At 41.8% G+C, this 12,962-nt stretch overlaps 1 protein-coding gene across 3 annotated transcripts in view; it reads right to left on the reverse strand.

The window, feature by feature from the left end:
- The window catches only part of crtc3 (CREB regulated transcription coactivator 3), a 78,919-nt gene that overhangs the window by 22,015 nt on the left and 43,942 nt on the right, over positions 1-12,962 (reverse strand). For all 3 annotated transcript variants that reach the window (XM_043680497.1, XM_043680498.1, XM_043680496.1), the window contains exon 4: positions 3,844-3,905. In XM_043680497.1, coding sequence (XP_043536432.1) covers positions 3,844-3,905 — 62 coding nt within the window. The remainder of the gene's footprint in view (positions 1-3,843; positions 3,906-12,962) is intronic.

Genomic DNA, 12,962 nt, shown 5'->3' on the forward strand with positions numbered 1-12,962 from the left:
CATCCACACTGCTATCAGAGTACAGAATTTGTTTGCCAGCAGGCTGCTTTTATCATTGTGCAGTCACAGCTCATTCTCCGAACCTTTGTGAGTCTCCACATAGCAGTTGAATATCCTTACAATGTCTCCCTCGGCCTAGATGTGATCAGTTGGTTGGGTGTTGATTTATCCAGACTTGCTTTGTATATCTGCTAGGGAAAGTGTTTAAAAGCTTCAAGAACAGTGCAGGAAAGGGGCTTGCTGACAGTGGGAGTGGAGGGGGGAAACTGTGCTGTTCTGAAGTGGCATTGCTTAAACAACACACCTCCCTGTTACTCTCATGAAATCACGTCAGACACGCTCAAACGTCAAGCTGAAATCAAATTTGTTAACAAGTAATCAGCACAAGCTTAAGTATTAACAGTAAAATAATTTCCTTAGCAGACGCCCTGGTTAATAAGAGTTAGTAACGAGCAGGGTTCATGCTATTCATAAAATTTAGAAAGAAGGAAGATGGACAGTGTTAATGAAAGCAAAGCGGAATGAATAAGTTTTAAATGAATACACATGTTCCCAATACAAAACAGACTGTACAAACATTATATTACTTAGTTACATAACAAATGGTTGGTGCTCAGAGCAAGCTGGCAAGTGTACAAACAGACCTCTACTTTCAGTTTTTTCCCTTCTTATTTCTGGTCACAGAAACATCTCAACTCGCGACACCATGAGCCCTGAGAAGAATCCCTTTACTAGTTCCCACGAGTTTGTTATAGGGTTTGGCTACACGATGCAGTATGGGTGCTCAAAGATTAGCCTGGGATCAAGGGACATGTCCAATGCAAAGTTCACACTATACTTGGTCAGCACCAGTTTGATTTTGAGCTCAGTTTCCTCTTTCCCTCTGGCAGGAGCTGTGGGACAGTTCTATCTGACACCCTCTCCTATCACAATTACATGACAAATCACTGGATAGTGAATGACATCAAATGGTTTGAGTGTGCCAGGAGTCTTGGAATTCACCTGATCTGTTTCTGAACCAGTGCTCACTGATAGATACTTTTCCTGGAATTCATTGGATGGCAATTGGATGCTTAGCACCTCTTTAGATCATGACCGTGGGTGTACCTACACCAGATGGGCATAGCGGCACAAGGAACCAGCCCACTACCAATCTTTCAAGGGCAACTATATACAGGCAATGAGGCCCACTTCCAAGAAATTATAGTTTTTTTTGAAGAAAGAGGTGACCAGCAGCACCAGCTGAAATCAATTAAAACCAGCAGGTACTTGGGATGAGACTGTAACAGCACGCTGCTCTCTCTGTCTCGCTGTAGCAATGCATTAGGGAATCTACTGGGGGAAACACAGGTCAGGTTAAAGGAATTACCTCTGTTTATTATAACCACATTTGTGGGGCCCTCTGGTGGTAGTGTCCCTACCTATGGACCAGGAGGCCCAGGTTCAAGTCCCACCTGCTCCAGAGATGTGTAATAAGATCTCTGAACTGGTTGATTAGGAAAATAGGTTAAGTTAAAAAAAACACACCCTCCACTAAATACTCAGGAGAAGCATCGCAAAACTCATGCCACCTAAACACTGGTGTAATGGGGTATTTGTGTAATGTGTAAATTTCAAACTCAAGGAGGGCTGGCTCCCAGAACACTGAGAGCAGCTCTTAGTCACAAACAAGACTATTTCTTGATCAAAATAATTTATTTTTAGGACTTAATGATGAACGTCACATTTAAATCCATTTAACTTTCCTTTATGGAACAAATGCATTGAAATATAAGAGATGGTGGGGCAAGGAATTTTAAAGATACAGGCTTTATGTAATCAAATAATCTCCACACTGGTAAATTACTTAGACATGCAGCCTCTGTTGCAAGACAGAAAACCACGAAAATGGCCTTTTGTGCACACCTAGATCTGCAGACAAGAGCAGGATTGATGACCAGTTAATGGAGAGAGAGGATTGTCAGCTAGCACTGAGAACTCTCTACCTTTCTAATAGTGCCAGAAGACATTTAATGGTTACATTCAAATGAGCATTCCCATATAATGTAGCTCTTGACAATGATACACTCTCTGAGCACTGTTTTTAAATGACAGTTTGGATAATGTGTGCCAATCTTGAATAGTAAATCTTCTGAGTCAGAGGTAAGAATACTATCAGCTAAAATAACCCAATATGCCCAAATTTAAAACTAGCCTGACAACAGGTTTGAGCAGAAAATGTGTTGCTGGAAAAGCACAGCAGGTTCCTGAAGAAGGGCTTATGCCCGAAACGTCGATTCTCCTGTTCCTTGGATGCTGCCTGACCTGCTGCGCTTTTCCAGCAACACATTTTCAGCTCTGACCTCCAGCATCTGCAGTCCTCACTTTCTCCTCCAACAGGTTTGAGCATCCAATCATGGGAAGCTCATGAGGGAGTTGGAAGTAGTAAAGAGTGGATCCAGAAATTTCCATAATGGGAAACCCAAGGTAAGTGGATTTGTTCTCTTTGGAATAAAGAAGACAGTGAGTGATCTAATTCCATTTTTCCTGGGTAGAGGAACTGTTTCCAGTGAAAACAGCATGCATTAGGGACACAAGTCAGAGCTGAGGAAGTCAAGAATACAGAGAGCGATCAGGATAAACTATTTCACCCAAAGGACAATCGAGTTGTTGTTCAGAAACCAGCATTTGAATTAGGGTTCAGGGAGAAATCCAAAGTATTTTGTGAGAATGGAAAAGATTGAATGGTACGATAGAAAGTTTGGGTGATCTGTCAGAGTGGAGACTAGTCACTCAGCCCTATATTCTTGCCCCCTTTTTTATTCAGTTACTTCTACAGCACTCCAGAACCATAATCAATTCAAGATTACAGCAACACTTAACAGTCTGAAGCCTAGATTTATGGGTCAATCCAACATCAGGTTCACTCTCATTATACAGGATTTTTGGAGCATGGAACTATCCAAACCCAGCTTCACCCTCATTATACAGGAAACTTTTGCAGGTTTAAGGGAATTTTTAGACTTATTTATTTAATGTTTGAGGTGATTTAATAGTGTGTTAGCTATACTGTACAGTTGATTGCCCTGTAATGGGCTACACAGCAGGCTTTTTAATCTTGGTGATGGTAATTTTGGAGTGATATCACAAGAAACCCTACAGAACCAGACCCAATTAGAAAGCAATGAAGCTGCTAGCAATGATAAATAATTTCCAAAATTAATACTTGGCACAAATCTGCAACAGGACACAAACGTTGGTTCGGGAAACCTTCACAGAATAAACACTGCAGTAAATCAACATTCCCCAGAAGGCTTTTATGTGATGATACAACAGAGGAGGCCATTCAGCCCACTGATCCAATGCCGAGCAATCTAATTGGTCCCAATGCTCTGTTCTTTCCCCTTAGACCTGCAACATTTTTCTTCACAGATATATCCAATTCCCTTTTAAAAGTAATAATGAATTTGCTTTCACTGCCCTTTCAGATCACAAAGCCATTGTGTAAGTAATAATTCCCACCTCCCCTCTGTTATTTTAAAATGCGTCCTCTGGTTACCATCGCTTCGGGAGTGGGAAGTGTTTCCCACCAACTACCCTATCAAGATCTCTAATAACTTTGAAAACCTTTATTAAATCTCCCTTAATATATATGCATCTAGTACAGTCTTTAAACCAATTTCCAGCATGGTTTCTGCACCAACCATGACAAAAAGTTAACATCTCAAGTTTCTTTCAGAATTACCGGGCTGCCATTGCCTCAAATTCAGCGCATTAATGATTTGGCTGGTACAGGACTGAAGAACTTGAGAATTACCAATATAACAGACATAACAACAAACACTGAACAGCAAATTGTCTTACCGTCTCCAACTTGTATCCGGTGGTGGAGAGAGATAAACTGAACCATATGGGGAACTGCCAATGTGCACATGTTAAGGAGAAGCTGAGTTTCAACACCATTGAGCAATTTATCCAGTGTTACAGGAGCAGCACATTAAACCCTGAAACGTGGACAGGTGAGTGACACAATAAAGCAGACATTAACCATTCACTTGTGGGACCTTGGTTTAAATCTGATGGGTTGTAACTCTTCTCTATCTCCTTAAAGGCTGTGTGCGTAATGAGCTATGTATCTTACAGCTCACATTTACACAAATACCTTACTATACAAAACATGCTTGATGTTTTTTCCCCCTAACAAGGCAACTGCAATTATGTACAAAGTTGGAATACACTATAATCAGACAAATGGACACCAAGCTGAAGGAAGAGATGTCAAGGTGGAGGTTTTTAAGAGATGGAATAGGGTGAAGACAGAGTTAAACACGAGGATAAGAATTTTAAATTGAGAAAGGAGAGCCAATGTACATAACTAAATACAGGGTTAATTTAAAAGTGGGACTTGAAACTGATAAAGACACATACACTGAGATATGACCAAGATTTTGACAGAGGATTTGGAAAGGAGTCTCTCAAATAAAACCTGAAGAAAGGAACAGTCAATGATGGAGGATATAATGAAGGGATCCTTATCAATCCAGGTCTCGGCCCTGCTCCAATGAACTGAAGCATGTGGTTGGCACAGCCTGTACCTGATGTTGATGCTGGATGCCTGAACTCTGTTTCATTAACCTGCATCAACATTAGTCAGCTGAATGAACATAAAAAAATTAAAAAGATCCACATTAAAAACAAAAAGCAGATTCCAGAGAAATTACACTGAGGGACACACATCTAGGAACAGTCAATTGAGGATTCTGCAGATGTGCTATAATGTCCTTCGGATACGAAGGGAAGAGTTACATCCTGCAGGCTGACCTCAACTCCATCAGCTGCAGACCTTTACAGAGACTGGAAAGGTTTATGGAAAAATCCATGGCCTGAACTTGCCCAACTTACTCACTGAAGGAATACACGTGCAGGCTACAGCTGTCACTGAATGAATAACTTCACACAGTCTGTTTCTTTTTTAAGCAAAAATTCTATTCAAACTCAATTGCCCTGTTCGGTCTGTTCTTTAGAGTTGGAGAAAGAAAAAAAAATGAATATCAAAAGTTAAACACAAGTATTACAATTAAAGTCAGACGAAAATTAATCATCCACTGTTGTTTTAAATTCGGACAGTTGGTGATTTCAGTGATTTCTGGATGGTCTAGGCTATGCTGAGTGGAGGAAGAGTATCCAGTAACTTCAAGAACACTTCAAATCATTTCACACTTGAACATTCACCAAAATGTTCTACCCCCAGCTGGTACATGAAACCTCATGGTGGACATACAGACAGCTAACACTCCTAACTAGTCCAGACTTGGTATTCAGTCCCTCGTTGAGACCACGTGGCGTGTGAATGTATTAGGAGGAAGGGAGGACCGCAGATGCTGGTGATCAAGTCAAAAGGTGAGGTGTTAAAAAAGCACAGCAGGCCAGGCAGCATCTGATAGCAGGAGAGTCGACGTTTCGAGCATAAGCTCTTCATCAGGAAGGCTGCAATTTTCCAGCACCATACGTTTTGATGGTGTATGAATTTATACTAATGTTAAAGCTGATCCTTTGAGATTAATAATCTAAAAATGTCTTAAACTAATGGCCATGAATTCTAAATAATTTTAACCACTACTAAGGTTCAAGTTTGTTTTAGAAACATACTAAATATAAAAACTGATATTCTAGGAAAATTGAGTCCAACTCATTCAACTCCAACTGATATCAGGCCTTTTTTTAAAAAAGGCCTGAAAAATTGTGAACAAAGACACACACAAACTTACAGGAAGATCAATACTTGGACATCAAGTAGAAAAATCTTTCAGAGTCCCAATTCCAGAAATATCCCAACCTCAGTCACTCATGAGATGAGGTGGTGAGGGCTAGGCCTGGCCTTCCTTTCTGTCCCAAATTGTCATCATGAAGGCGATGGTGAGCCATCTTCTTCATCCGATTTATTATTGTCACTTGTACTGAGATACAGTGAAAAGTATTGTTTTGTGTACTAACCACAAAAATCATACCTTACATAAAAGGCGGCACAGTGGCAGTGGGCGGCACAGTGGTTAGCACTGCTGCCTCACAGTGCCAGAGACCTGGGTTCAATTCCTGCCTCAGGCAATTGTCTGTGTGGAGTTTGCACATTCTCCCCATGTCTGCGTGGGTTTCCTCCGGGTGCTCCGGTTTCCTCCCAGAGTCCAAAAACGTGCAGGTTAGGTGAATTGGCCATGCTAAATTGCCTATAGTGTTAGGTGAATGGGTAAATGTTGGGGAATGGGTCTGGGTGGGTTGCTCTTCAGAGAGTTGGTGTGGACTTGTTGGGCCGAAGGGCCTGTTTCCACACTGTAAGTAATCTAATCCAATAAGTACATCAGGATAATTGAACAAAATGAAGAATATAATGTTACAGCTACAAAGAAGGTGTGGAGAAAGATCACCTCTAATACATGAGAGGTCTGTTCCCAAGTCTGATAACAGCAGGGAAGAAGCTGTTCTTACATCTGTTTGTGTGTGTGTGTATTCAAACTTTTACATCTTTTGTCCAATGAAAGAGGATGAGAGAGAGTATAATCAGGGAACGAGGGGTCTTTGATTATGTTGGCTCCTTTCTCAAGGCAGCAGGAAGTGTAGGAGAGAGTCAATAGAATGAAGGCTGGTTTATGAAATGCACTGGGCTGTGTTCATAACTCTCTGTAATTTCTTGCAGTTGTGGGCAGAGTAGTTGCTGTACCAAGCTGCGATGAATCCAGATAGGATGCTTTCTCCGGTGCATCTATAAAAATTGGTAAGAGTCATTGTGGACATGTCGAATTTCCTTCGCCTTCTGAGGAAGTCAAGGCATTGGTGTGCTTTCTTGACTGTAGCATCAACATGGATTGCTGGTGACATTTACTCTCTGGATCTTGAAGCTCTTGACCATCTCCACCTTAGCCCCATTAATACAGACAGGGGCATGTCCTCCACTCCGCTTCCTGAAGTTCGATGACCAGCTCCTTTGTTTTGCTGACACTGAGGGAGAGATTGTTGTCTTTACACCACGCCGCTAAGTCCCTATCTCGTTCCTGTACTCTGCCTCATCATGGTGTGAGATCTGACCCACTATAGTGGTGTCATCAGCAAAACTGTAATTGGAGTTAGAGCTGAATTTGGACACGCAGTTGTGTTTGCATAAGGAGTACAGCATGGGGCTGAGTACGCAGCCTTGGGGGGCACAGGAGTTGAGCATTACATTGAAGAGTTGTTTTATCTATTCTTACCGATTGTGGTCGATGGGTCAAGAGGTCAAGGATCCAGTTGTAGAGGGGGGAACAGAGTCTGGGTCTCAGAGCTTGGAGATGTGGTTTGATGGAATTTTGTGTTGAAAGTGCAGCTAAAGTCAATAAAAATGAGTCTGACGTAGGTGTTCTTATGATCTAGATGTCCCAGCGATATGCGTACAACCTGGAAGATGGTGTCTGCCCTGGACCTATTATGACAATAGCTGAATTGTAAAGGACCAAAGCAATCTGGGGTACTGGAGTTGCCGTGTGCCATTGCTAACACCTCGAAGCACTTCATAATGATGTGTGTTAGAGTCACCGGGGAGTAGTCATTGAAGTACGATGCTTCATTTTCCTTTGGCACTAGGTTGTTAGTGGTCTTCTTGAAGCAGTTGGATACCTCACATTGTAGTAAGGACAGGTTAAAGATGTCTGTAGGTCTGGGCAGGATTTGAGTGCACAGCTGTCACTCCATCTGGGTCAGTTGCATTCAGTGGGTTCACCCTCAAGAAAGCCGATCTAACGTCTGCAGCAGTGACTGTGGGTACAGGTGTACTCAAGGCTACTGGAACAGGCAACATCATGAAGCATCACAGTCCATGCGTAGCTAGACCCAGTGCGCTGTTAGGGACAGGAAGGTTTCACAAGTTTGACCAGTGACAGTGGAAGAACACCGATACATTTCCAAGTCAGGATGGTGTTGGACTTGAGAAGAACTCAGAGTGAATTTAGTTGAGACCACAGACAATAGCTGAGGCCTAACCTCCTATGAAAAACAGTTGACTGCTTTACAATTGAGTGCAAGGATTAGGGAGATTCAGCCTTTGTATAAAAAATGTTGGACAAATGTTTTGTTTTGTTCTCTGAACACAAAGCGATGATGTGAGTCATGTTGAACTGCGTCACAGGAGCGAATTTAAATTCAGCTCTTGGAAGTAATTCTTCTGCAAAAGGTGACAAATGAACGATGCATGTGACAAAAAATCCATGAAAGCTCGATTTTTAAAAACTTACTCACTGCAATATCCATAACTCTAGACCCTATATATATATTTGGTTTGGCACTTTCTCTTAATATATGGTCTTGGCGCATAAGTGATCTCCTCTGTTTTATCCCAGTCTCCGACAACTGCAACTGTTGATGGAATTTATGAATAAATGCCACAGCAAGCAAGGCAGGAAATGTGGATTAATCATTCCTCGCCAAGAGATGTTGAAGACAAGGAACAGAGAGAATTAAATAGCTTCAGAATCTACAAAACAGTTTTCATCTATGAAACGCCGAGTCAAATACTGCACACACACAGCTTGAATGGCAAAGCTCAGAAGTTAACAAAAATAGGGTAGATAACAGATACTTCATATTGCACTGCATTTACAGAAACCTTAGTTCCTTGAAAATATATTTCTGAGCAAAGGTAAACAGTGAGACGCTGCCTTGCAGGAAATATTGCATCAACATTACTGAGTGACTTCAGCTACATAGTAAATCACCAATTAGTGAACTTGACTCATTTTCTCCTTTATTCCTCTACAGACAGAGACACAAACCACATTCTGAAACATCCTTTGAGATATGTCGGTTTTAATGGGACCAGTGCACAGTCACTGTAACAACTTTAGAGTAAGCGGCTTATTTAAACACTGCCTCCAAAATTTATTTCAAATTTAGGTGTCTTTTTTCTGTTGAGATTAAATAATGGGATGTTCATGTCTCTCTGTGATACCGTCAGTTTTGCACATGCCAAGAATCTGATCCCAAAGTTCAACTTGTCTTCTAATAGCTCATATATAAACAAGTCCCTGCTCTGGCCCCCACACCCACTCACAACACAAGCTAAAAGGCCTCAATACTTCTGTCTTTCCAAAGTAAAGAAGTGAACAGTATTTTTTAAAACCACATATCAACAACTGCACCAATGCTTGAAAATTGAATGGACTGAGCATGTTGCAATAATATAATAAATACCAGACAATTCACTTTTCAACTGAGAGAGATGCACTCCCCACTATAGTACTAGAGCTACCCAAGCATGGGAAGATCTAACTTGATTTCCATTTGTACCAATGTAAGCGAGGCTGCCCTAACTGGTCCAGAGGTTTGTCAATCAAAGAGCTTGCCCCTCAACACGAGAGGAAGTCTTGCCTTCAATCCTTAATAAGATCCCAGTGATTCCTTTGCTCGAGAACAGGACTGGGGCATTGACTCCGGGAAACACTGAGCTTGACCAAATTGTTCTTCCATATTCAAACCTCTTGCTAAAGTAGGGAGGGCTGCTCATCGACCAACTGTAGCGGGAGACACATGAAGAGGTGGGCAGTACTGGGGATAACAAAAGGAGAGAAAACCTTGCTCAGTCTTACTTCTGAATTCAGTCAAACAATTGTGGGTGCAGATTTGAGCCTGGTTCAGTAACTCATTGTCCTAAACTGTAGGATCAGAAATGTACGATGAACTCAAGGGGATTGAGTGGGGAAACCCAGAAAGAAAGATAGATCTGCACTGCTATATTTTCTAATCAACCTGTTCAGGGATGATGTTACACACCTCTGGAGCAGGTGGGACATGAACCCAGGTCTCTTGGCTCAGAGATAGGGGCGCTACCACTAAAGCACCTTTCATAACCACAGCATGTTCAAAGCACTTTCCAGCCAATATTTTATGAAGTGAAGTCAATGCTGTGATGCAGAAGATGCAGGATCCAAATTATACACAGCAGGCTTCCACAAACAGGAAAGTCATAATGAAGAGATAATCCATTTCAAGAGTTGGCCAAGAGATAAAAAAATATTCACCCAGGACACTAGAATTCTTCTGTTCTTCTTGGAAATACTGGCCATGGGATCCATTTTACTTTCCTTTACTTTAATACTTCATCCAAAAGATGGCATTTTGGAGGCCTATCCCAGTGCTGCACTGCTAGTGACAGAGACAAAAACAAAAGCAGATACTGGAACCCAAAGTAGATAAGCAGGAGGCGAGAAGAACGCAGCAAGCCAGGCCGCATCAGGAGGTGGAGAAGGCAATGTTTCTGGTGTAACCCTTCTTCAGGACTGGGGGTGGGTGTAAAGGGAGCTGCAAATAAAGGGGTGGTGGGTGCAGGGTAGTTATAAAGGGGTGGCGGAGGCAGACTGGTCTACACCTATCCTTACTTCACCACCCTGCCTCTGCCACCCTCTTTATAACCACCCTGCCCCTGCCACCCCCTTTATAACCACCCTGCCCCGTTACTCCCTTTATAATCACCTTGCCCCTGCCATCCCCTTTATAACCACCCTGCCTACACTCGAAATATCGCCTTCTCCACCTCCCGATGTTGCCTGGGTTGCTGTGTTCTTCCAGCCTCCTGTCTGTCTGCGCTGCTAGTGAAATCCTGGATTGCACATTCAAGTCTCTTCAATGAAACTTAAATTCAGAATGTTCTTACTCAAAGGCGAGAGAGTTACATGAAGCCAAGGCAGACATCGAGCAGTTAACATTTAGCAGCAATGTACAGTATACTTGGTCAGGAGGTCAGGTCATTCCCAAGAACAGTGATGAAAGAGTGTCAGATCCTGGCTGAAATGTAAGATTCTGGAAGTTGAATTGTAAGGCTGTCCTTTGTGCAGTCTCAAAATAAACTCTTTTAATTTTGGCATAAATATGTTCTGATTGGGCAGAGTGCACCTCTGTCGCATCCAGCAACATGGTCACTGCTGGATGGTCTGGCTGGTTTTACTCTTTAGTTTTACGTATATAGTTATAGTTCTGTGTAGGAGTTTACCAGAATGGCCATTTCAGAGAACAGTTGAGAGTCAACCACATTGACTGAAGGTCAGGACCACAAGTGAAGACAATCTGATTCTAGCTTTTTGATTCCAGATTATTTAATTGGCTGAATTTAAATTCCTCAGGGTGACGTGGTGGGAGTTAAACGTGTTTAGCTAAGTTATTAGGCCAGAATTGTGGATTACTAATCCAGTAGCATACCTACTATGACACCATAAGCATTAAGGGCAATGTGGACAAGGAGCTTTATCTAATACCTAACATATGCAGTGCCTGGCCTGGGAGTATCTGACTTAGTGAGGAAAGTCCCTCCATTTCCCAAGCACCAATATCGCTCAACCTGGAGTATGGGCTGAAAAGCCTTTGTTTGATGACAAATTTTCAAAGTAAAAAAGTTGTTTTAAGTTAGGGAGTGGAGACCAAAATATAAAAATTGCAGGAAGCTGGTATTAACACATGGAGATCTTATCAGATGGAGCACAGCGCTGTCAGAAAGGGAGGCAGGAACAGCATGTACGTGTTGCAGGTCAAAGATCTGACTTAATGATAAATCACGCAGATCTGTGAAACCGACAGCTCCACTGAATAAGATTTTATCTTGAGTTGTTTTTAAGTTTTTCAGACGGCAATGAACCAGAATATCCTGTCAATATTCCTCATCACATTGAAAGTAACCATGATACAGGAACTCCCAATGATAAGGGACACACATTCTTTTAGTCACTAAAGTACAGAAATGTGTCTTATGTTCACGGTGATAGGGGTTCCACATAGTCTGGTTATCAAATCTTGTCCTCCAGTACCTCACTATCCTCCTACTGAGTCCAGGCCCTGTTTCATGTACACTTTCAGGCACACACTCCTGGATAAATCATTTTCATTTTCATCCCACTGGGATGTGGTATCATAAAGAATGAAAACAAGCCATTCAGCTGAACCAGTATTGGCATATATACTTCACTGGAGCCTCCTTCTCATCATTGAATTCAACCAGAAAACCAGTCAACTTCCTCACCCTCATTAGCTTATCTGGATTCCTCATAAATTAATCTATGCAAGCTGCCTCAACTTCTCTATGTGGTTGCTAGTTCCACGTTTTCAATACTCTTTGAGTAAACAAGCTTCCCCTGATTTCCCAATCGAATTTATTAGTGACTGCCTTATCTTTATGCCCCTAGTTCTGATTTCCCTCATAAACAGAAGCATCTCCATATCTGTCCTTCCACTATAAAATAAGACACACTCAATCTTTCCTTGTCCAAGAGAAAAAATGCACAGCTTGTTTGACCTTTTCTGATGTTATATCCACTCCATTCTGTACACCTTTTTTTTTGCACCTTCTTGTCTAACAAATACTTTATAATATAACCTCCTTTGATTCAATTCTAACAAGCTAGAAATCCGAATTGCTTGTTGTACTTTATGAAAAAAAGCTTATTAACTTGCATCACTAGTTTTGGTGATTTGTGCATCTGTACCACCCATGAGATCCATTCCCTCCTCAGCTCCCCTTTAGAGACTCCATTGTCCAAGAGATATATTGAGTAATACAGCATGGAAATAGGCCCTTTGGTCCAATCAGTCCATGTCGACCATGTTTCCAAACTAAACTAGTCCCACCGACCTCCTACATTTGGACTGTACTCCTTCAAACCTTTCCTTTCCAAGATCTTATCCAAATATCTTTTAAACATTGTAACTGTACCTGCATCCACCACTTTCCCTGGCAGTTCATTCAACACATAAACTACTCTTTGTAAAACAATTTGCCCCTCATGTCCTTGTTAAATCTTTCTCATCTCACCTTAAAAATATACATCTTCTTTTTGAACTCTTCCACCCTAGGGAAAAGACCCTTGTCATTCACCTTATAGAGTCATAGAGATGTACAGCACACAAACAGACCCTTCGGCCAAACCCGTCCATGCCGACCAGATATCCCAACCCAATCTAGTCCCACCTGCCAGCAC

The sequence above is a fragment of the Chiloscyllium plagiosum genome, chromosome 40 (genome assembly GCF_004010195.1).
Source record: "Chiloscyllium plagiosum isolate BGI_BamShark_2017 chromosome 40, ASM401019v2, whole genome shotgun sequence".
NCBI classification, from domain to species: Eukaryota; Metazoa; Chordata; class Chondrichthyes; order Orectolobiformes; family Hemiscylliidae; genus Chiloscyllium; species Chiloscyllium plagiosum.